Below are 26,433 nucleotides of genomic sequence, written 5' to 3'. Positions count from 1 at the left end.
TGGGTTGTGATATTAAATCCCCCTGTAATTGAGGATGGTTTTTAAAAAATATGACATGAAAGATAATAATTATAGCAATAGAAGGAGATACCTTTTAAATAACAATCTTACTTCCCACAATTATAGATTTACCACATTCTATTTCTGTTACCTTAAACAAAATGCATTATGTCCATATATTCAACAAAGGACACCAGGTTTTATATATGTATATTAGGTGATCTGGTTCCTCTTAGAATTTATCTGTACTTTCTTCAAGTTAAATTCAAATACTAAAACATAAAATATATATCTAATACCTGCTATTATTTTTAACTACAAAATAGTATGTAAAGCATATGGTGGAGTACTGATCAGAAAAAGACAAGCTAACAAATGAAAAGGTTGGGTAATGTTGGTTAATCCTTATCACATAAGAATACTAGTAAGGAATATTTATCAGTTTGATTTGCTAGGAATAGAATAAATGTAAATTATGAGAGATTTACAAGCACCAACATGTAAAGGAAATTCTAAAGAATTTAGCATTTTGATACCACAAAATATAAGTGAGCCAAAAATAGCTGAAACTTAACCTTTGAATGGAGGATTCACTTATGTCTGAGTGCGAAGGTAACACTACTACTTAAACCAAGTAGGCAGCTCCTTCCTTCCACTAAATACCATGACGAAGAGCCCAATGTAAATAAAGCATACAGAAGTTAAGGGAAGAATAACATGGTTCCATCTTGGAGAAAATTGTGGGGAACAGTTTGGAAGGATCTGTACAAAAGACAAGGGATAAAATCATACACATGAAATTCTTTCTGTAAAGCAGAAGACTGGTGGGTGGGGTGGGAGTGGGGATACAGCATTTAAACACTTGGCTACAAACTGAAAGCTCATTGGTTCTGCCCCCAAAAAAGATCTGGCAATCTGCTCCCATAAAGATTATAGCTTAGGAAATGTTTCTTCTCTGGGATACGGTGTCACTAAGAGTTGAAAATCAAATGGATAGTACGTAACAATAGCATTTTGTGATGAACTCAGAAACCTGCTGATGTCACCTGAGACTTTTTTTTTTAAATGTTTTATTGTGAATTATGTGATAGTTTACACGGGAGATCATTAGCTTTACATTCATCCTATCGTATATGGTTTCATTGCCATGGTTACAATCCCCTCAATGCATTGTCAACCAACCAAAGGGTATACCCTGCTAGCTTGCCCCCGCCCCCCCCCCCCCAGTTGTCAGTACACAGTCCCTCTCCCTCCATCTCTCCACGTCACGGTCTCTGCCTGCATCTCTGGCATCACTGCTTTTCTGGGTAGGGCCCCAACCTGAGCCATTTTATGTGGCATTGTTGTTGTTAAGTATGGTCAAGTCAGTTCTGTCTCATGGTGGTGGGGTGGTATACCATGGAGTCAGTTCATACTCATAGCAACCTTACATAAGATTTTGAAACTGTGATTTTTTTTTTCGGGAGCAGAAAGCCTCATGTTTTCCCATAGAATGACTGGTAGTTTTGAACTGCTGACCTTAAGGTTATTAGCAGCCTGACTCGTAACCATTACACTATCAGAGCTCATAATGACCCTGGACCTTGTGGTTCAAACTGACCTTGTGGCTCAGTGATTATCCTAATAAAACTTCGTTTTTATGCTTGATACTTGGGGAGGGCTTCTGGTGTGGCGCTATGGTTAATGTGCCAGACTGCAAAGTTGGTTTGAACCACAAAGTTGGTAGTTGAAGCTCACCAGTTGCTCCTTGGAAACCTTATACAGGCTTGCTATAGGTGAGAAACTACTCTATGGCACTTAACAACAACATGTGGGGAGAAAGTGTAGTCTTAGAGAATGGTAGAATTCACTAGAGACTAACTGTATAAATTTTAAGTATAAAAAATTTGTTATCTTTGTTGATTTATTTTTTAAAACCCTAAATCAATTGCTTCTTAAGATCAATGACTCAAGTATTCAATAAATATCAGCACAAACTACAAGTCTGGGACAATCTGTACACGTCTGAATCACTGAAAGTACTATACATGGTACTATAAACCTTCTATAGTAGAAATAATTCTTCCTAGCCTTCTATTGCGTAGTGGTTATGAAATGGGCTAAGAACCTTAAGGTCAGCAGTTTGAAACTACCAGCTGTTCCTCGGGAGAAAGATTAGGCTTTCTGCTCCTGTAAAGATTTACAGCCTTGGAAACTTTGTACAGGGTCGCTATGAGTCGGAACCAACTCCACGGCACATAACAACAACAAAAACTACTTCTATTGATGATGTTGAAACCTACCCAGGTAATGCTTCATCAGAATATCTGTGCAAGATGAAATTAAGCAAAAACCGGAAATGCTTTCTTAAAAATATAAAAACTAAAGAGTGCAGACTTGGCAAATTATGTTACCAAAAAAGATCTACTCAGAGTTATTAAACAAAGAGACAAATGAATTTTAGAGGAAAATGTCTGAGTATAATTCATCTTAAATAATGAAAGAAACGTTATTTTCCTAAGCATGAGATAATATCTAATATCTTCCTAAAACAATTCTAAATTCAGTGATGATGAGATTACTCTTTTAGGAAAAAAAAACCAAAAGGATTGGACACTTTACTTTCAATTCTGCTAGGACACATTTTGTTTCTTTTTGTATACTGTTTACTTTGAATGTTTTATTATTTTCATCAGTTAATTTTAAAATGAAATTTTTAATAAATTTAACTTATTTTATATTTCTATATACTTTTTAGTTAGAATAATTACATCTTTTTTTTTTTTTTTGAAGAAAGAAAATACAGTCTGTTAATGGTGGTATTTCAATATTGTACCATAGGTAGAAGAAAACATGAATGGAATCATCGAATTTATCTTGATACAAGCAAATATGCATAAAGTAATTTCTGAAAGTTAACCATATTGTTAACTTATTATCTCTTGAGTGATGGAGAGGATTTAAGATGATTTTTATTATTCCGTACTTCATGATAGTTGAAGTGCTTGTGTTTTCAATGGACATGTATTATTTTATGAGGCTAAGTCAGACAGTATTGCTAGAAAATCATAGATACCTTTATTAAACAAAGTATTAAAATGTGAGTATTGCTTCTTGACATATCCTAAAACTTCTTCATAATAAGTCGCCATCATCATCCTATGCCATTAACAAAAATATATCAAGCTTACCCCTTTGGAATCTTGAACACAGTAGCCATAGTCTTCTGAGCTGACCTATCTGCCTTGAACTTAACTAGTCCCAGAAATGCCATTGTTATAAAAAAAAAAACATCTGTTAGATCTGTTTTTTGAAGGCACTCTAATGAGACTAAGGAGAGTGCAGTAGCTCTGCTGAATAAGCACTGCACTGCAAACCATTTAACAACAACAAGCGATTAAATATATTATTGAAAGAATTTATCTATAGTCATCCACTGATGACAGAGCTACGTTAAAGATTGCAGAAATACATTTAAACATGCTTAGTTTGGAATAAAGCCATGCATGTATGAACTGGAGTCCTAGTAGCAATACTGTTTGACGTACCGCATGTACCTGTAAAACACAGACAATATGGATATAATAATGTTGATAATAAAATATAACTTAATCAAAATGTACGAACCTGTTGTTACATTAGACTCTGACTCCCTTAGTTTCTGTGATGCAAAAAGCTTTTCCTGCAAAGCTTTTTGGGCAAGTTGTGCATCCCATTCTTCTAATTCTTTTTCAAATCTTTGGTTGTCTTCCTCAACAAAATCCCTTAAATCAGGTGGTAATGTTTCTATTCCAACAAGGGCTTGCCCAGTTTCTTTGTTAAATTCATCTGCAAATCACATTTAAAAAATCTATATGAAATTTTTAAATATAGGAAAGATACAAAGCTCAAAATAGAGTGAATGCATTTAAAATGGTTTTAAGCTACCCTTTAGCAAATCAATTACAGTTAATTTTTTTTAATCAAACACATGCTCAAGAAAGCAATTATAGAAATACCTTTAACCCATTATAAAAAAAATTCACATACTTTTAAATCTGCAGAGTAGAAATGAAATACCAAGATACACAGTCAAAATTTTTGCTACTCAAACATTTCAACAGTACTACTTTCTCTATTATAAGAGTATAACATCTGCCTGATTACTTATGAAGTGGAACTCTTCACAAAATGAGAATAATTCAAATTTATTTTAAAATGAAAGTAAAAAATTTTTAAATCTGAAACTGCTAGGTATAGCATGAAAAATGAATATTCAATTATGAAAACTAATCACGTTAGCCAGATTTTTCAGAACATTATTTTAATAGTATTTAAGAATTACTCAACCTCTACTACACAAACTTGAATACATAAGTGAACTGTCTATGTAGTTTTTCTGAACATTTAAATACAAAGGAAAGTTCATTTCAAGTTTCCCATATGGAAACCCCATATTAAAAACTGAGAAATAAAAATCTGAATGCAAAGAATGACACAGTCCCTGGCCTTGCACAGACCATAGTGAGATGGGAAAGAAAAGCCAGTATTAAATTTAAACACTAAATAATTACTGACACACCTTCAAATCTTCATTTCTGATGTTAATACGGATTTTCCATATAGTAAACAATTAAAATTTGTTGAAACTGATTAAATTAACCTTCCTTTTGTATCTAAAGAGCTCTGGTGTTAAACAGTGGTTGTTGGTGGTACAGTGGCTAAAGTGACTGGGTGCTAACCAAAAGGCTGGATGTTCAAATCCTTCACATGGGAGAAAGATGTGGTGTTTTGCTTCCAGAAAGACTGAAAACCTTGGAGACACAGTATTGTAGTTCTACTCTGTCCTACAGGGTTGCTACGAGTCAGAATCAGCTCAGCAGCTCTGGATAGAGTGATGTTATGAGAGCAAAAAATGGGGTACTTTCTGACAGAATAAAAAAAAACTTTACAAAGAAGATGACATCTCAGTTGATTCTTGACATATGAGTAGGAATTAAGCAAAGAAAGAAAAAACAAGCAAACATTATTGGTAAAAATAAAAATAGCATCAGAACATTCTTCTTGTTGTTAAGTGCCATCGAGTTGGTTCCGACTCATAGCGACCCTATATAGGGTTTCCAAACAGCTACTGGTGAATTTGAACCTCCAACTTTGCAGTCCAGTGCATTATCCAGCAGCTCCAGACCAGAACTCCAGCATCAGAATACAGAGATATAAATGTGTGGAATAGTGCTGTGTGAGGAGAATACAGTGAGACATTCAAATATTAGTGCATTATGTAGCATTCAATACCGAGAATTGTGGTATATAAAGCTGGAAATAGAGGAAAGAAAACAGGCTGAAAAGTTAAAATATATATCAGTAAGTGAGTGTAGTCATTAAAGGGTTTTTTGCAAGTAAAAATAAGCTCAAATGTACTTAGTTAATATTTAGTACAAAACATATTCCAGTTCTCAACCCTGACCACGTTGTGTGTGCTGTTTAGTTAGTTGTGACTCAGAGCAACCCTGTAAAAGGTTCCTGAGGCCAAAAATCTTTATGGGAACAGACAGCCTCATCTTTCTCCCACAGAGTGGTTGTGGTTAGCAGCCTAATTCATAACCCACTATGTAAGCAGGGATCCCTAGAGTATCATAAAAGATCTACCTATTTAAAAACAAATACACAATTTGTACACTTCATACTCTTACCTTGTATTAAGAATTGTGCTTTGTCATTTATGTACATTAAACAGTATGCACTGGCATTTCTATAGCCACCAAAGGAGTCCCTCACTAGTTCTTCCCAAGATGATTTTGTCACAGCAATGTCGTTGTACTTCATCCACCTATTTTCATGATGATCAAAAATGTATGCCCAGTAATGTCCTGCATTAGCTTGGCCTTCATGAACTAAAACGGCATGTAAACGATAAGGAACCTAAATGTGAAAATAATTTAATTTCAGTTAGGTAGCCCGTTACATCACATTCCCAGAATCCACGAACTAGTCATTTGGAGGATATTAGTGGAACAATATATTTTTAGCGATATAAATTGGCTGGGATTACAGTTTGTCAAAACTAATCTATGAGGGTCCAAGCTCTGTCCCGTGCTTTGGTTCCGTTCCTTCTTTTTCTATGGTCGTCCGTTAGATCCCTCCTTCTCCCACGAATGGCCAAATGGTGAAGCACCTCGAAGGCAAGGAAGATTTCCATGCTGCCTTGAGCAGTGCTGGAGATAAACTTGTAGTCATTGATTTCCCAGCCACATGGTGTGGGCTTTGCAAAATGATCAAACCTATCATTCCCTCTCAGAAAAGTCTAGCAATGTTGATATGGACGACTGTCAGGATGTTGCTTCAGAGTGTGAAGTAAAATGCATACCAACATTTCAGTTTTATAAAAAGGGGGAAAAGGTTGGTGAATTTTCTGGTGCTAATAAGAAAAAACGTGAAGCTACCATCAATGAATTACGTTATGTTTTTTAAAACCATAAGCAGACATCAGCTGTTTATTAAACTTTTTGTACTTACAAGAAAGAAAAATCAAGTATGAAGACTATATGCCCAACTTCAATCTGATTATAAACAACAATATTAATTCTACCCTTAAAAAAACCCAACAACTCATCTAGGAACTACAAAAAAGAAAAAGCAGGATATTAAGTTAAATAAGTTAAATATACAAAATACAGATGGGGTGAGACAAAACAATGAGTTTTGAAAATTTAAACAAGTGTTTCTTGTGTGTGTGGTATTTGTTTACTGATTTAGGGTATTTCATAACCAAATAAAGAACTCAAGATGACCAGTTTTAGAAACAGCACTTGATTTGTCTAAATCGTCAAAATTATAATATGATCTCTGAATCCAACAAAATAACTTATATTAATATAATGTATATCAGAAATCAAATTGTAATTGAGCTTTAAATTTTTATGCTATTATCTTCTTAATACTATTAAGCATCAATATATTTTCTTCTACAGCATATATAAATATATATATTTATATATACTTGCAAAATAGCTGAATACAATTTTTTTTATAAAATAATAAAAAGAAGTATAGGCAGGAAGCATAATATGAAAACACAATTAAATGGGGAAAATATTAATATGGAAACTTTAAGCTCCATAATTTTATGACCAAAAATGTAAGAGAGAATTAGGTTAAGAGAAAGAACATAAAGATAAATTGAAATGTATGTAAACTTGTTTTGATAATGCTTACTAGCTCAAATTTTCACTTACTTGGATCATAGATTTGTCAGAGTACATTAGGTCAATTGTTTGATGGATTCTGGATATGCTTTCCTGCAAATCTAAGGATATAACATATCAATTTATGATCAGTCATCAAGTATGCATTTTTCTAATGAGACATAAAGTAGGAACTATAAAACTATAAAATCCAGTAACAATATGGAATCCTGGTGTAGGGCTGCAGGATAAGTACTTAATTATAAGTTTGGTTAGAACCACAAGGTTGGTGGTTCAAACTCACCAGGTGCTCCTCAGAAGCCCTATACAAGGTTTCTATGAGTTGGAATCAACTCGACGGCAGATACTATTTTCCCAATTTGCCTGACTTCATTCATTAAAGAAATGCAAATTAGACATTCAAAATCCATTTTTCAAACTCTCAGGGTTTCATAGCTTACATAAAATATCCAGAGCTAAGAAGGATGTTGGAATGAGGCTTTCTCATATATGATTGGTGGGAATGTAAAATGGATCAAGGAACAATCTGACAATAGTAGTCATAAGTTAGGGAGTGCACTGACTCTGCAGGATATGTACTGTATTGCAAACCACAAAGTCAGTGGTTCAAGCCCACCAGTCACCCTGTGGGAGAAAGATGAGGTTTTCTGTTCTCAGACAAATTTACAGCCCTGGAAACCATATACTGGCTCAATACGAGGCAGAACCAACTCCACAGCACTTAACAAGTCATAATTTAAATATAGACATGTTAGAATAGAAGTAACACTTTTATGAATAAATCCTACTCACAGAAGTGTATAAATATTTAGCAGGAATAAAGTTATTATTTGCAATGAATATAAATAATGACATTAAATAAATTATAGTATAACCATATTTTAGAATACAATACTATAGTTTAAAAAATAATGTTGTCCGTAAAGTGCCATCGAGTTGTTTCCAACTCATAGCAACTCTGTAGAGGATTTCTGAGGAGTGGCTGCTGAGTTTGAACCATATCCTTGTGGATGGCAGTCCAATGCTTATCCTACAGCATGTCACAACAGGACCCATAGCTAATATCTATATTGTTGTTAAGTGCTATCAAGTCAGTTCTGACTCAGAGCGACCCTGTATGGGGTTTCTGAGGAGTAGCTGGTGAGTTTGAACCACCAATCTTGCAGTTCACCAACCTTGACATTGAGTGCACATCCTAGAGTTCCATATTAGCAGAGATGTAAAAGAGAAAACAAACATGCCAAGAAAAACTTTCATTCCGGTTTCATAGTTGTATGTCTAAAACCTTATGACATGAATGTCCCTCAAGTTCCTCAAACTTAAAATGATCAAAAGTGAGCTCATTATATTTCTACTTCCACTCTTAAGAAGGGGACCTGCTAGTCCACCAGCTTGCCACAGCACAGTATCTTTATTTTTATTGCATTTATTATATTTATTTCTCTGTATTTATTTTCTCATTTCATTCACTATATTCATTTATTTTTTCAACAAGGTAAAGTTGTTGTTGTTAAGTGCCATTGAGTGTATTCCAACCCATAGCAACCCTCTACAGGGTTTCCAAGGAGCATCTGGTGAGCTCGAACCACCAATGTTGCAGTTCAAACAACTTTTCAGTATGACGCATTTGCCCACAGCGCCACAAGGGAATAAGTACCCCTAATTTTTCCCTCTCATTTATAAACATGAGTATATGTTTGCAACAGTTTTTTATATATTTGCAAACAGAAAATGTTTTAAATGATTTTCTCTTCAAGTCTATACCTTGTTACAAACCACCGTTAGTTTGTTTTCTCAGAAAAATTGAAAAGAAGGAAATTTTACAAGAATAAAGTTTTAATTATTAGATATTGAAATATTAAACTGAATACCACAAATGCATGCATTTAAGAATACATTTTAAATAATCAAGTAGGCAAAAAAAAAAAAATTAAACTATAAATACCAGCAATAACAGCAAGTTCAGAAAAGCAGAGGACAATAAATGCTAGCAAAGATGTGGAGAGACTGGGACCTCCCCCTACACCGCTGGTGGGAATGTAAAATGGTTCAACCACTGGAAAATGGTAATGGTGCTTCCTCAGAAAATTGGAAGTAGGAATATCTATGATCCAGCAATTCCTTTACTTGATATATATTCACAAGAAATACCAGCCAGAACACGAGTAGATATATACACACCAATGTTCAAAGCTGCACAACTCACAACAGCAAAATGATAGAGACAGCCTAAGTGTCCATCAATGGATGAATGGATAAACAAACTTTCGTACATACACAAAGTAGAATATTATGCTACCTTGAATAATAACCATGAAGCTACAAAACACCACATAAGATGGGTGAACCTTGAAGATATTACACTGAGTGAAAATAGTCACGAAAGGACAAATATTGCATAAGACCTTTATTGTAAAAGCTTAAGAAAAGATACCCATCCATAATAAAAGACTATATATATATATATTTGCTGGTTACCAGGGGAGGGAGGGAGGGGGTGGTAGAAGAGAGTTTAGGGGAGGGGGATGGAAGAACAAGGTGGGGAACACGTAGGTAGGTTTGCATGGGCTAAATGGGAAAGATATGAATAGTGAAGCATGCTCAACCTTGGTACAACAGGGTTCTGTGATACAGGGATCAAGGCATAGTCTGAATGGGTAAAAGAGAGGAAATAATGTTAAGATGCTTGACTATCTTATGGATATTGGTTTCTTGTGCTTACTACAGTAAAATAAACACTTGAGTAGAATGGAAAGGAATATCGGGAAACATGATTACAGAAAGTTTGTAAGCCTCTTTTCAACCTACAACTCACTGGAATACCTAAAAGGGGTTCTAGAATTTACCCAGTGAAATAGGCTTCTGTGGAGACTATGCAGTTTATAGGACTTTACGTGGAATCCTGAGCCCCATCCAGAACCTTCTGATGTGGAATATTCCCACTTGAAGACCAGTCCAGAGCGACCAGAGGAACACAAGATATGTCCTGATCAAGAAAGACCAGCAGGAAAACACAAAAACAGAAATGACTGCCTGTTTGGTTATTACAAGATAAAGTAAGCTGTTTGTTGGAGAGCCATCAAGGTAAGCAATTAAGTCCCTTCAAAGAAAAACCTCTCTCCCAGACTAAAATTCAAAGGAAGCACACGAGCAAGCATGTAAGTTCACTGGTGACCACGTTGGTCTATGTGTGAGTTGAAGTGGGGAAAAGGCAGCAATAAAGATATGGGTTGAGTTTGATCACGTTCCATAGACTCCCGTTGGCCTGGAGATGAGAAAGAAAAGAGGAAAGGCTGGTTTGTCAAAGTCTGGGAGATTTGGGAACTCCTAAGCCCATGGAGGACTAGAACTGAGAGTGAAGCGTCCAGATGATATAAAGTAGAGGAACACACACAAGAACCCCCAAACCTGCAGATAGTACCCGTTTGACCTTGCTTCTATGGCTTGAAAACCAGAGCTCAACTAGAGAAAGATAAAGAAATCTAATAAAGGAAGCAAGTGTAATTTACTACAATTTAATGAACTGACCTATACTTAAAGATGTAGTAGCTCAAAATACCAACACCAAGAGGGAAGTAGTTTTCACATCAAGGATCAAGCCTGTTCCCTCGGTATGCAGGGTTGATAGGGATGGGCAACTGATACTTAGACATTGGCTACCTAAAGTTGTTGTTGTTGTTAGGCGTCATTGAGTCGGTACCAACTCACAGCGACCCTATGTACAACAGAACGAAACACTGCCCGATCCTGGGCCAACCTCACAATTGTTGCTACACTTGAGCCCATTGACGCTGCCACTTTGGCAATCCATCTCACTGGAGGTCTTCCTCTTTTTCTCTGGCCCTCCACCCTATCAAACATAATATCCTTCTCTAGTAACTGGTCCCTCTTGACAATATGTCCAAAGTATAAGAGATGAAGTTTAGCCATCTGGCCTCCCAAGGAGCACTCTGGCTGTACTTTTCTAATACAGATCTGTTTGTTGTTTTGACAGCCCATGGCACTTTCCATATTCTCCTCCAACACTACAACTCACATGCATCCATTATTCTACGGTCTTCCTTAATCACTGTGCAGCTTTTGCATGCATATGAGGTTATTGAAAATACCATGGCTTGGGTGAGGCATACCTTAGTCCTCAAGCTGACACTGTATCTGACAGTGTTTCTCTGCTATTCATAAGGTTTTCAGTGACTAAATATTCAGAAGTAGTTCGTCACTCCTTTCTAGTCTGTCTTTGTCTGGAAGCTCATCTGAATTGAAACCTGTCTACCGTTGGTAATCCTGCTGGTATTTAAAGTACCTGTAGCATAGCTTCCAGAATCACAGCAACTCACAAGCCACCACAGTATGACAAACTGACAGACATGTGGTGGTACCTAAAGTGGGGGGCTATAAAGGCACGAAGTGGCTGGCTGAGAAGTTTTCATGAGCAGAACATGGGACCCTAACCAGAGAAGCAGAGACACCAGAGATGGGGGCAGAAGTGATGGCATGGAGAGATAGAGCAGCTGAAGACTCTAGGCTCATGGAAAGAGAAAGGCTGTGTGCTGGCAGTCAGTAGGCAGGCTTGCAGAATATGCTCTTTGGTTGTTTCAATAATTACATATTCCTGAGTATTTCTGTGTACATCAAATAAACAAAAAATAAAACAGATGGAATAGAAGCAAGTACAGTTAAATGATGATGCATGGAGATGATTGTGATCATTGCAATGAAAAAAATACAATAGGATGAGTGCAAAACTAATGTTCTCCCATGTACACTATAACTCAACTCTCAATAAAAGCTTTTTTTAAAAAAAAGTTAATTACGTATTACATGGCAAGTCACAATGAAAAAAGTATAAAATTGGGACAGGACAGCTCAGTATTAAAACCACATTCTAATGTTGAGCAGAGGACTACGGTGGCTCTAGATGATAAGCCATGGATTTCAAACCACAAGGTCCACAGTTTGAGAGAGAAATGAGACTTTCTGCTCCCACAGAAATTTACAACCTCAGAAACCCTATACAGGATCACTATGAGTAGGAACGACTAATGACACTTAGCACAATGTTGAGCAATGTTTATTTGATTCAAGTACAGTACTGGAAGAAGTAAGTCTTTGTATTTAGAAACTCTTAAAAACATGATAATTTTTACGCTTTGGTTCTCTGTTAAAATGTATCTAGTGGAAAAAAAAAAAAAATGTATGTATTGGAGGTTCTTAACCTTTACCTCCTCCAAGACAGATGATTTTAGTTTCTATATACATTCACAAAAGCAGCCAGGTATTAACAGATAGATAATATGTAATTTCACCACTTCTCTCATTCAACAAAATGCAACATAATTCAAGGAGTAACTAATATTTTTTCTTAAAGTGAATGAACTTTTATTTTTTTATATAGTCAAAAACTTTGATACTTTATGTTACAAACTAGAAAAAGACTTTTGACTTTCCTCACAGATACCCAAATTAAGGTAGTAGAATAACATTGTGTTGAGTATTATATTCTAAAACTTGTGATTTTTCCAACAGGAAAAAAGAAAATGTCAAAAACTTCCTATCTTCTATCATTTTAATGTATTCTTAAAAAACTATCAGGATCTACTGCTCCCAGTACATTATACAATATCTTAGCAGAGGGTTCAGTAAATACTAGGTGCTAAATACATATCTTGAATGAGTTCAAACGTAAGAAATCCCATCATATATGAAATCAACTAAGGAAACTCTTTACTGCTATTAATGCTCACTGTTAGTCACTATCACATGGTACTAACCCTATTAAGACTGCCATTTACTTACATGGTATTGTTGTTAAATGGTGTTGGGTCATTTCTGACTCGTAGTGACCATGCATAGGGTTTCCAAGGTGAGTCTGAACAGCCAACCTTGTGGTTCAAACTGACCTTGAGGTCAAGTGCTTATTCCTACACTGCCATACTAAATGTTCATAAAAACTCAAGTTGGTCATCTAAACTGCAACAATCAATATTATTTCATTTAATGTCAATCTATTAGTATACAACAGTAGATCCTAGAGGTTTGTTTTCATAGATCAATATAATTATAATAAAACTGGGGAATGACAATGGGATACTACATTTTGATAAGTAAACAAGAACAATCTTCCATGATAATAATTACCAAATTTCTTTGTTTTATTTTTCATGAACAATAGAAAATAGGAAGAAGATCATCTCAAAATAAAATAGCATTTCTTCCAAGAAAGCATAGATGGGAACTTGACATCAACACACATGTATGTGTGTGTATACACCTATGCGTATACACACACCATCCCATACAAAGCACTGTTCTTACTTTTTCTTATTTTGTTGCATGCCAAAATTGTTGTAGAGTGCATTCAGCTCAGAGACCAGATGTGGAAATTTCTACTAGAGCAGGTTATAACTTAAAATTCTAATTCTTAAGCCTAAAGAATATTTTTAAAAATTATTTAAACTTCTTTTAAGTCATCAGAAGAAATATATGATTGATATATGCAAATTCTGATTCTATAAGATACCAATGGAATACCTGTAAATACCCGTTTGTTATAAATTTAGAGTACTAAGTGAAAATAAGACCACGTGCTATGTAATTAATCAGCTTAGTAAACTTGGACTATCTTTTAGCCCTTCTGAACCTGATATTAAAGCCACAAAAGTAAGAAGCCAGACTAAAATACCTCTTATATAAAACCCTTCCTAGGTGGGAAAAAAAATAGTTTTATAAGTGCTTAGATATGAAATCCAGAGGTAATTTCTCTTCTCAGTTTTAGCAATGTTACGCAGATCTATTTGAGCTAACAGTAGATAGCTACCTGTAAAAAGATTCTTACCTCTAGTGTCATTTTCTATTTCTGTCCTCCAGCGATGCAAACAGCTTTCTAGCACAGACAGTTCTTCTTCTGTTATATGCCTTGGTGCTGGATGCATGGGCAAATCTGGAGGTATCCGAGACTGTGTGAATGGTTTGTGTATTACTGATCTTGATGAAATGGCAGAAACTGCTGCAGGTGATGTGCTTGGCATTTCTGAAGAAGTAGCTCCTTGTTGTTCCATTGTGCTATATTTTCAAAAAAATGGAATATTATTAAACTTTCTAAACTTTAGCTCTAGACCAAGATACCATGATTGTGCCAAAACATGGTAATACATTAGTTTATAAATGCAAAAGAAAAGACCTTTAAGAAGAAATCTGCTAACTTGGACGGATCTCATACTCTAATAAGATCCTTAATATATCAAGATTATAAGGAGTCCTGGGTGGCGCTGTGGGTTAATGCACCAGACTGCAAACCTGCTTGAATTGCAAGGTTGGCAGTTCAAGTTTACCAGCTGCTCCTTGGAAACCCTATACAGGGTCACTATGGGTCAGAACCAACTTGACAGCACTTAATAACAACAACAATGACTATAATATTATGGCGTCCTGGTGTGGCACAGTAGGATAAGCACTCGACCACAAGGTCGGATTGAACTGCAAAGTTGGTTCAATCTCACTAGCGGTTCCTCGGAAATCCTATACAGGGTCACTATGGGGTGGAACAATATAATGTTACAGGAGTCCCTACATTGATCAGTAGTACTGGACTGCTAATAGCAAGGTTTATGGTTTGAATCTACCAGCTGCTCCTCAAAGACCCTATACAGGGTTACTATGAGTTGGAACCGATTTGATGGCAATTAACAACAACAACATAATACCATAAAACTGAAATTGCTTTATAGTAAAATCGATTAATTTTTTAAGAGCCCATTCTGTTGCTAATTAGTTTAATTATAGAAACAGATTCTAACTTAACAATATTATTTCAGCTGATCATAAAAGTTTTAACTTATATAATATACCAAAAATAATTTAAATAAAATTCTAAACAGGAAAAAAATATTAGATGAAAAATTTAAACCACAACCATAAAAATTATTGAACAAATGAATGCAGAAAAAAAAAAATGAAGAAGGCATGCAATCTTCTAAACGTATTATTCTCCTTAACAGTTCATTCAAATAAATTATAACATGCATTATAAGACCTTCTTTAAAGACACTCATTTATATTATTATGTAATATACGTAATAGAGCTCTCTTGCATCAATAAACCATTTTTACCTTGGTAATGTCTGTGATGGTATAGAACCACTAGGTGGGGAACTAGCATCAATATCTTCAACAGGAGAAGTGCAAACAGGTTTACTTGAGGCAAATTCCAATGCGTATTGTAGAACATCTACCAAGGGGAATCGTTTAGGGCCTGATCCATAGCTTAAATATCTGTTAACCATAAAATACATGACTGCTTTTGTTTGTATATATAGCACTTTGTTTATACAATTACTGTTCTAAAACATGATGAAAATTACTTAAAAAAAAAAAAAGAATTAAATTGATTTTGCTTCCAAATAAATTAAATACTCTGCAAAGATAAGAAACCAGAGCTGATTAAGACTGAATGTGTATATATCCTGTTCTAAGTTGTAACTCAATAGGAAAACAAAAACTGATAGTACTCTTTCTCCTGAGACTGGTTTTATTTTTAGATCTGCCATCTGATCTCGTGATCAAGATGCCAACTTTCATTAACATCTACATTTTACTTTTGATTACTTCTCAATATGATTACTGATAATTTCAAGTATAAAATTATTAAAAGAAACTGACAGATTGTTTTTGTATAAAAAGTTTTGGGCAACTGATCTTCAAATTAATACCAAGAGAAGGGAATACAGACTGTACTGAAGTCTGCAAATAGCAAACCCTCAGACCATGTCCAAACTATAAACTTTTATCTGATATGGCTTATCTTGAAAATGATCAAAGGCTCCACATGATAGTGAGATCATATTCACGCGTAGCCAGATGGTAGCTACCACCTCTTATAAAAGGATGTGCTCTCCAGGCTCCCAACCCTCATAACACAATCATATCTCTGGTCCCTCATTAACTCTTTTATAAAGTTTTGTGAGGCCCTGGCAAGTTTTTGAGTTTGTAACATCTGTATTAAGTGAAAAAAATTCAATTACTATTTATTTTAAAGGTAATTTCAAGAGTAATATTGTAGTGGTTACAAATCGGGTTGCTAAACTCAGGGTCAGCAGTTCGAAACTACCAGCTGTTCCGTGGGAGAAAGATGAGGCTTTCTGTTTCCGTAAAGATTTACAACTTTGGAAACCCTGTACAGGGTCACTATGAGTCAGAACTGACTCCACAGCACATAACAACAACAACATTTAGTTTTAGGAAAGAAATTATTTCAGTATTAGATTAGCTTAAATTTATATCTGTTTTCAGCAGATACATATCTACTAACAATGAAAATATTTAATTTTAAACACTTAAATATTCTTCTAAAACCAACTGTGGATATTGTTTATTCCTAAAAAAAGGTCAAAATTACTAAGTGAAATATCAGTATAGAACTATTACTAATAGAGTTATAAATCACTCAAAGCTAACTTTAAATTAAATGTACAGATAGTCACTAAATATATGATTTCTTGTTATTTTATAATTTCATAAAAATTAAATACCTTTCTAGTCTTTGTTGTAATACTGTGAGGTAATCTTTAAGTCTTTTGATCTCATCTCTCTTAATTCTTGTTATTTCTCTGTTTCTGTATATGTATCTGTCGGGAAGAATAAAAACGGCAATCTTTAGCATTTCTATATATCTTGAAAGTATCCAAAACATTAAGTCTAGGCATTATTTTATTCAAGATTTTATAACAAAACGATGGCCAAACACTAAAAAATACTATATTAATTCTAACATCAAATTTCAAAGAGTTTAGAAAGAATTTACAGATTATTGAAATAACTTTGTTTTTTAGTTTCCTTATAATATTATTCCCAGTAATTACACTTTTTAAATACAAAGAGAATTCTATTATCCTTAATAAGTAGTATTAGTTACGTTATGAAATAAATGTAGCTATAAACTCTAAGAACATGTTATCAGAAGGGTCTAATCCCTGGAGAATGACATCATGCTTGGTAAACTAAAGAGGGCCAGAGAAATAAAGACTTTCAATGAGATGAACTGAGATAGTGGCTAAAGTAATGGGCTCAAATATACTAACGATTATGAGACTAGCACAAGATCACACAGTTTTAGTTCTGTTGTACATCGGGTCACCATGAGTCAGAAGCTACTCAGGGCACTTAATAACAATGGAAGAAGTACAACCAGAGTGCTCCTTAGAGGTCAAGATGGCCAAACTTTGTCTCTCATACTTTGGACATATTGTCAGGAGGGAAAAGTCACTGGAAGGATATCATGTTTGGTAAATGGAGGGTCAGAGAAAAAGAGGAAGACCCCCAATGAGATGGACTGGCCAGGTGGCAGCATCAGTGGACTCAAGTATGGTTAACAGGATCGGACATTGTTTCGTTCTGCTGTGCATAAGGTTGCTATGAGTCGGTGCCGACTCAATGGCACCTATTGACAACAACAACTCTAAGACTACTAAGCAACATTTTCTTCATTTCGTTACTAATGATAATGGTTCATCTTGTTACTAGGGCGGTTTCAAAACAAAGTCATATTACATGCCAATGCATACCTGTCCAGATATAAAACTTGGGGAAATTCTAATTTGTTGTGAATTTTTTCTGGTCTTCCCAATGCTTGATTAAATTCAAATCTTGACAATTCAAATGTTAACACAGGCGGCAGTTCAGTAAACCAATGCTGAAAGAAAACAACAGCAATAAGCCTTAATATTCCCTTCCTGCGTTCTCCTTTGTGATTTTAAGCATGGAATGTTGGCAAGGCATTTTGATGTCCATCACCACAATTCTGACATCACAAACAGCTAACTGGGTGCAAAATTTATTTAAAACTCTACTTCTTCAAAAAGTGTTCCATATCTTTTAAAAATTCCAAGAGTTGAAAGCACAATCGGGAAAGAGAAAAATCGTCTAGTACCTGTTCTTCGGTGATTCTTCTTTTAATTAAAATTTCAAAGGCAAAGAAAAAGACATTGGTTAAAATTATGCCTTCATAATTTCAGACTGCAGTCTTCTTTAATATTCTGTCAATATTGCTCCCAGTGAACAGGAAAAGGTAGAAACATTAACTGCCTCTTCCCCACCAATGCTAATCAGGTTACTGAAGGGAGACAATCTTCCCCACCCAGGAGACAAGCTAGAATGTTAATCAGGTTACTGCGCAGGACCAAACCCACCACCCTCCACCCCTGCCCAGGAGACAAGCTAGAATGTTAATCAGGTCACAGAATGTGACCAATCCCCCTGGTTTCCCTCCTGTCCTCAAACAGGTCAGCACCCTAGCCCCTCCCCGACTCTGATCCCCACATAAGCCCGTGTTGTCCTCCAGTCCGTGCTCAGAATCAGGAGAAATTAGCTCCTCTGAGCCAGCCGGCTTAATAAAATCTGAAACTCTGCTTCACCTCTCTGAGTGGCCTTGGTTTGACCACGGATCAAGAGCTGCTGTAACGCTCTCTGGCCTAGAGCTTCAGTGGCACTCTCGAATCTAAAACTGCTATAACATTTGGTTCCCTGACCAGGAAACTGACGGCACTGGCCCCTTGAGTCACCATATCGGAGTTGGGGAGTGACTGATGATGAGCTCCCCTCGGCAGATGAGAAGGCATGCCACCGCCACATTTGAAAGTTCCTCCTCCTGTGACTGGGGGCAGCTGGCTGCCGCACCCACCAATCCTGATCAAACTTGATAGGAGAGGTTGAACCAGAGAAACCAGCAATGACTTCTGGAACCTATATGTACCTGGAGCCCAGATTAAATCCAGTCAGGCCTGTGTCTATGGACAGAAGTGGAAGACTGATCCCTTTCTAAGGTCTCACCCAGAGGCCTCAGTCAGGAACCCTCCCTATGGGGGTGGAGCAGCCATACACTCTGTGTGATTGGTTGAGTGCAAGTAGCCGAAGTATGGTTTGTCATGCCCGGTCTGCGTGGTTCCACGACCCCAGCTATGGAATACTTAGGTGATACAAGGAATTCTCATAATGAGTCAACAGTCTTAGAATGTTAACGAATTTTTTTCAAAAAAGGGAAGTCTTGTGTGAAGGAGTGTGTAAGTATGTCTGGTACTGGGCTGGTAGTGAATCTCATACAGCTTAAGGAGGCGCGGAGTGGACTTCTGGTTTGAAAACTTCCAGAGCTAGAGATGCTTGAAAATTCTCGCAAGAGAAACAGCAAAGTCTGGACACTGTTGTGAACGCATCGCCATGTGTGGCCTGCTGGCCACTTGGACAGGTGGGCCCAGGAGGAAAACAGTAACTGAACACTTCTAGCTAGCAGCTGCCAAGAATCTTTTATTGGGAGTCTTTGGCCCTGTGTCTCCTGCACTCACCTCCACCTTTACTTTGAGATCTCCTTTTACTTTATTCTGGGTGCACCCATAGGGGCATGGTAAACAGTAAGTAATTTCCTAAAAGTGCCCCTTCTGTTTCTGTTAAGGTTAACCTCTGTACCTAAAATAAAATATAGGCTTCAATCTGAAAGAAGAGCTGTAAAGCGTAATTCTAACAATATGGGTACACTCCTATGACATCGAAGGAAATGGGTACCCTCCTATGACATCAAAGGAAATGGGGTTTTATTGTAATTAATACAGCTTGGCCAATGTAGAATCTAGATGATGGGAAAAATAACCTTTGAACAGATCCTTAAATTATTATACCATCTTACAGCTTGAATTATTAAACCACTGTGCGAGATTGTCTGTTTGGAAAATTACTATGTTTTTGTCTTGTATTTATGTTTAAGAAACTGGTATTCCAAGAATATGTAAGTTATATTGCGTGTATGTACTATAATGCACTTAATACCATTAATATGAAAGCCACAGAGAGGAAAAATGAAAACAGATGAGTATTAGGTGAAAACAGTTCTAAGCAAGCCTGTTTGTGAATATACAAAGAGATATGAACAGTTACTTTTTTGTGAAATACAGCTTTTGATTGTAACCTTGTCTTATTACAACTCTTGATACATCAGCAGCTGCCATTAGAGAAAATTATAACTTGACCTAGTGAACCTGCCCAGCCATATTCAGCCACTGAGGAAAGCAGTTTGGAAGTGATCTCTCTATACCATACCCATCAAGACACCCATTTCGGTAGACGGGTATCCGGAAAAGAGGCAAGGCAATAACCCATCTGCAGATGCCCATAGGATTGAATATGGAAGGGCAAGCTGCAGGATATTCCTGGGCACATATTTCTTTCTCTATCTTAGATTTCTTTAATTAGGACTGTACCCTCCTGACAGTATGTCCAAAGTATGAGAGACGAAGTTTGGTCATCTTGGCTTCCAAGGAACACTCTGGCTGCACTTCTTCCAAAACAGATATATTGGTTCCTTTGGCAGTCCATGGCACTTTTAGTATTCTCCTCCAACACCACAACTCAAAGGCATCAATTCTTCTACGATCTTCCTTATTCACTGTCTAGCTTTCGCATCCATATGAGGTTATTGAAAATACCATGGCTTGGGTCAGGCACACCTTAGTGCTCAAGCTGACATCTTTGCTCTTCAACACTTTAAAAAGTTCCTGTGCATCAGATTTGCCTAATGCAATACGTCATCTGATCTCTTGACTGCTGCTTCCGCGAACTTTGATAGTTGATCCAAGAAGAATGAAGTCCTTGACAACTTCAATCTTTTCTCCGTTGATAAGAATGTTGTTTATTGGTCCAGTGGTGAGGATTTTTGTTTTCTTGACATTGAGATGCAATCCATACTGAAGGCTGTGCTCTTTGATCTTCATCAGTAAATGTTTCAAGTCCTCTTCGCTTTCAGCATGCAAGGTTGTATCATCTGCATATCACAGGTTGTTAATGAGTCTTCCTCCAATCCTTATGTCACGTTTTTCTTCATAGAACCCAGCTTCTCATACTATTGCTCAGCATACAGGTTAAGTAAGTATGGTGAAAGAACACAAACTTGTTGTACACCTTTCCCAATTTTAAAACATTCAGTGTTCCCATGCTCTGTTCGAACAACTGCTTCTTGGTCCAGGTACAGAATCCTCAAAAGTACAATTAAGTGTTCTGGAATACTCATACTTCTCAATGTTGTCCATAGCTTGTCATGATCCACACTATCGAAAGCCTCTGCGTAGTCAATAAAGCACAGGTAAACATCTTTCTGATATGCTCTGCTTTCGGCCAAGATCCATCGGACATCTCTCGTTCCACGGCCTCTTCTGAATCCATCTTGAACCTCTGGAAGTTCTCTGTCAATCTACCTAAGGATATTAGCTCACATGAACTAAGTTATTGAAAGTTCAAATATAGGAAACATCCCTTTTGTCTTTATCCTATTCTGGAACAGGAGGGACTCTGGGTTACAAGCTGGACTGCTAACACCAAGGTCAGCAGTTTGAATTTACCAGCCGCTCGGCAGTAAAGTCCTGGTATGGTGCGCTGTGGGTTAATGCGCCAGACTGCAAAACCATTTGAACTGTAAGGTTGGCAGTTCAAGCTTACCAGCAGCTCCTTGGAAACCCTATACAGGGTCGCTATGGGTCGGAACCGACTCAACAGCAACAACAATAAAAAGATGAAGTTTTCTGCTCCAGTAAAGATTTACAGCCTGGGAAACCCGAGTAACTGTACAGGTTTACTATGAATTGGAACGGACTCCACAGCACACCTCTCCACAGCACACCTCCAAGATCAGGACGGAACAATCCCTAAAGGACATCAAGCTAAGTTAGCAAAAAGAAGAAGATCCCCAATGAGATGTATTTGCAAAGCTGCAGCAACAATAGGCTCAACCTCACTGTGAGTCTGAACCTACTTGACAGCACTGAGCTCTGGTAGCATAGTGGTTACAAATCGGGCTGCGAACCGTAAGGTCAGCATTTCGAAACTACCAACTGTTCCGCGGGAGAAAGATGAGGCGTTCTGCTCCCATTAAGATTTACAGCCTCGGAAACCCTGTACGGGGTCGCTATGGGTCAGAAAGGAAGGCACTTAACAACAACAACAGCATCATGGAATATGTTTGAGTCCCAGTTCTTCTTTGCCTTAACATACAACTAAAGTCTGAAAAATACTTGGATTGAGCTCCAGGCAAAAGCTTTCTATTCACATTGAAAGGTTAATTCCATTTACACAACTGTTTTCATTCATATGCCATTAAAACTTAAAAGACAAATAACATCTATATAACATCTCAATATATGTAAAATGCTAACCACAAGGAACTACCTGCTGCTCTTTGGAAACCTATACAGGGTGCTATGATTCAGACCTGACTCAAGGGTACTTAACAACCAGAAAGTATTTACTAGTTTTCTGAGAATCTAACCAATTTGTAAACAGTATATCATTTACTTAAAATTAAGTATCATTATTTAAAACATTTTCTAAGTATTTATATTACTTAAAATTATTTTTCACTTATTTAGTTGTCTCTTGGTTTGCCATTCCAGAAATTTAAACTTTCATAGATACTGATGCTTTAACTTAAATAATTCTGAGGGCTGACGGGGTCTTCCTAAATGAATTAATAGAAGCTATGTCAGGAGACATGTCTTCTGTGTCAGACTAAAATCAAGAGTTCTAAAGAAACAATGATGTAAGAAATATTATACCCATTTAGAAACACTCTTAAATGCAATTTTTGAATTTTATTATTAGAGACTGAAGAAGAAAGCAGTTTTTCTGAGGGGTATAAGGAAATAACGATTTTCCTTTAAAGCAGTGATTAAAAACTTTCAAGATATGGTATTCTAAGAGGTGTTAGTTTCTTTAATCAGGTTAAATTATTACTAAAAGTATTGTTAAGTGAATAGGATTTCCGAGTAGGTGCTAGTGAACTTGAACTGATGACCTTGCAGTTCAAACCAACTTTGCATTCTGGTGCATTAACTCACAGTGCCACACAAGAAATCACTGAAAACTGAAATTACTGAAAACAGTATCCTCAAAAAAAAAACAAAACTAGTCAGTAAGTAATAGAATCATAGGTAATCAAATATGCTATTAATGAAATTCCTTAGAACTTTCTGAATTTACTGAAGATGAAACCTATTTTATTCTTTAGGTTAACTGTAAAAAAATACACAGAAAATATATACTGTAGATTAGGTAATTCAGAGATTTGAACCACTGAAAGAATGAAAACTAACCATAATTTTTGTTTTAAAACAAAAAATAAGATTCAGATTCAAGGTAAGATAAAATATATGTTAGGAATATGTTAAAAAATTATTTGCAAATAAAATAAAATATACATTATTTCACTTGTCAGCTACTCTGACAGCATATGCAAAATGCACTTCTTATCCCTTACCTGGTGTGGTGCTGTAGGATAAGAACTAGTCTGCTAATTGCAAAGTCAGTGGGTTCAAGTGCAGCAGTTGAAACCTTATATAGAGTGCATATAAGGTTTATATAGAGTAAAACTCCCTCTCCCTGTCAGTTTGTTGTACTGTGGTGGCTTGTGAGTTGCTGTGATTCTGGAGGCTATGCCACAGGTATTTTAAATACCAGCAGGATTACCCATGGTGGAAAGGTTTCAGATGAGCTTCCAGACGAAGACAGACAAGGAAGAAGGAGTGACGACGAAGACGAACTACTTCCAAATATGCAGTCACTGAAAACCTTATGAACAGCAGAGAAACACTGTCTGATATAAATAATCCCAGAAAATGAACCCCTCAGGTTGGAAGGCACTCAAAATAAGACTGGGGAAGAGCTGTCTCCTTAAAGTAGAGTTGACCATGATGACGCGAATGGAGCAAAGCCCGTGGGAGTAAAGCCCGGTAGACCTTCATTTGCTGATGGAGCACAACTCAAAATGAAAAGAAACAGCTGTAAACATCCATTAATAATCGGAACATGGAATGTATGAAGTATGAATCTAGGAAAACTGGAAATTGTTAAAAATTAAATGGGATGCATAAACATCGCTATCTTAGGCATTAGTGAGCTGAAATGGACTGGTATTGGCCATTCTGAATCTGACAACCACATGGTTTATTATGCCAGGAATAACAATTTGAAGAGGAACGGTGTTGTATTCATTGTCAAAAATAACATACCAAGATCAGTCATGAGGTACAAAATTGTCTGTGATAGGATAACATCTATGCACTTACAGGAAAGACCAGTCAATACCACTATTATTCAAATTTGCGCACCAACACACACTGAAGCAGAGAGGATGAAATAGAAGAATTCTACCAACTTCTTCGATCTGAAATTGATCAAACATGCAATCAAGATACATTGATCATTACTGGTGATTGGAATGCAAAGGTTGGGAGCAAAGGGGAAGACTCTATATAGTTGGAAAATATGGCCTTGGTGATAGAAATGATGCTGCAGATCACATGATAGAATTCTGCAAAATCAATGATTTGTTCATTTCAAATACCTTCTTTAGACAGGATGACAGAAGACTATACACATGGACCTCACCAGATGGAATACATAGAAATCAAATTGACTACATCTGTGGAAAGAGACGATAGAAAAGCAACATATCTTCAGACAAAACAAAGCCAGGGGCAGATTGTGGAACAGACCAACAACTGCTCCTATGCAAATTCAGACAGAAGCTGAAGAAACTGAAAACAAGTCCACAACAGCTAAGATAAGACCTTGAATATATTCCACCTGAATTTAGAGATCATCTGAAGAACAGACTTAATACATTAAACACTAAAGACCAAAGACCAGAAGAGTTGTGGGATGATAATCAAGAATATCATACATGAAGAAAGCAAAAAGTCATTAAGAAAACAAGAAAGAAGGAAAAGATCAAAATGGATATCAGAAGAGACACCAAAACTTGCTCTACAGCATAAAGATGCTAAAGCAAATGGAAGAAATGAGGAGGTACAAGGACTGAACAGAAAATTTCAAAGGTCAGCTAGAGAAGACAACGTCAAATATTACAAAGAAATGTGCACAGATCTGTAGTCAGAAAACCAAAATGGAAGGTGTTAACATGCTCAGCATTTCTCAAGTTGGGGGAACTGAAGAAAAAAATTCAAGCCTCGACTTTTCTTATTGAAGGATTCTCTGGGTAAATTATTGAATGACACAGATAGCACCAAAAGAAGATGGAAGGAATACAGAGAGTCACTGTACCAAAATTTTGCGCCAGGTTAGAATATGGACTTGGAAGATTTTGGGATAATATAATGAAGTTAAAGTGTTTTGTATGCGACAAGGTCATGTAGTTTGAGGGAAATCAAGGATTGCAATGCCATGCATTGAACTGTGGGCCCCCTCTCCCCTCCAGTATGTGTCAGCTTGGTTGGACCATGATTGTCAGTGATTTGGTAGTTATGTGATGATTCCCTATGATTTGATCTAATATGATAAACCAGTAAGAGGCTTAAAGGTGGGATGTTGTTGTTAAGGGTTCTCAAGTCAGTTCTGACCCATAGCGACCCTGTATAGGGTTTCTGAGGAGTTGTTGGTGAGCTTGAACCACCAACCTTGCTGTTCAAATGACTGCAGTCCAGCGCATTAGCCCACAGTGCCACACCAGGAATCCACCTTTAATTCCACCACAATCCTTATCTGATCCATAGTTGATTACAAGAAAAAAAGAAGGCCCAGGAGAGGAATGTTTCCTCTGGATTTGGGTTCCCTAAATGCAAAGCTCCAGGAACTGCTGGGCCTACAGCTTCTACAAGGAGACAAAGAACTCACACTTCTAGCCTCCAAAATCTGTGAGAGAATACATTTCTATTTGTTAAAGTTGTCCACTTGTGGTCATTCTGTTATAGCAGCACTAGATAACTATAATGGGTGCTTCAAAAAGGTCAAGGAAAATGGAATTCAAAGATAACAGAATTCTTCCATAAACTTTTTGAAGCCCCACTGCTTATTTTAAAATTATTTATTTCATAAGAAGGCAAGTCTTTCCATCTTGCATTTTCACATCAAAGGATATGCAGTGTTGTCTACGTAAACCTAGACAGATTCCATTAATTTTGATATGGTAAGATAAAAGTTGATCCAAATATCAATTTTTCTTCTTTAAAGCTGTTAATAGCTGATGGCAATTTAATTGAAAAGTTTAAAGAAGACAAAAAAATCAGGCTGAACTATGTCCTATTCAAAAGATCTTAAGGAAAGATGTAGAAGAATTTAGAGTATTTTGAAGTAAATTGCTTAAATGAGAATTAAACATATATTACAGAATACCATTACTATGCAAAATAACATTTTTTAATACGTCTGGTTTTGATTTTGGTTGACATTCAAGTGAAAACAGACTTATGGTGACCCCATGCGTGCAGAGCAGAACTGCTTCCAT

General features: G+C 36.5%; 1 protein-coding gene and 1 pseudogene across 3 annotated transcripts in view; one reads left to right on the top strand and one right to left on the bottom strand.

The window, feature by feature from the left end:
- USP25 (ubiquitin specific peptidase 25) overlaps nucleotides 1-26,433 on the bottom strand; it is a 211,135-nt gene that overhangs the window by 48,406 nt on the left and 136,296 nt on the right. For all 3 annotated transcript variants that reach the window (XM_006866444.1, XM_006866445.1, XM_006866446.1), the window contains exons 11-17: nucleotides 17,723-17,850; nucleotides 16,691-16,786; nucleotides 15,273-15,434; nucleotides 13,999-14,225; nucleotides 7,194-7,264; nucleotides 5,652-5,880; nucleotides 3,607-3,807 (exon numbers count right to left, since the gene is read on the bottom strand). In XM_006866444.1, coding sequence (XP_006866506.1) covers nucleotides 3,607-3,807; nucleotides 5,652-5,880; nucleotides 7,194-7,264; nucleotides 13,999-14,225; nucleotides 15,273-15,434; nucleotides 16,691-16,786; nucleotides 17,723-17,850 — 1,114 coding nt within the window. The remainder of the gene's footprint in view (nucleotides 1-3,606; nucleotides 3,808-5,651; nucleotides 5,881-7,193; nucleotides 7,265-13,998; nucleotides 14,226-15,272; nucleotides 15,435-16,690; nucleotides 16,787-17,722; nucleotides 17,851-26,433) is intronic.
- Nucleotides 6,122-6,429, top strand: LOC102836967 (annotated as a pseudogene).

The sequence above is a fragment of the Chrysochloris asiatica genome, unplaced genomic scaffold (genome assembly GCF_000296735.1).
Source record: "Chrysochloris asiatica unplaced genomic scaffold, ChrAsi1.0 scaffold00091, whole genome shotgun sequence".
Taxonomy (NCBI): domain Eukaryota; kingdom Metazoa; phylum Chordata; class Mammalia; order Afrosoricida; family Chrysochloridae; genus Chrysochloris; species Chrysochloris asiatica.
The sequence above is the reverse complement of the archived record's forward strand: the minus strand, read 5'-3'. Positions and strand labels throughout refer to the sequence as shown.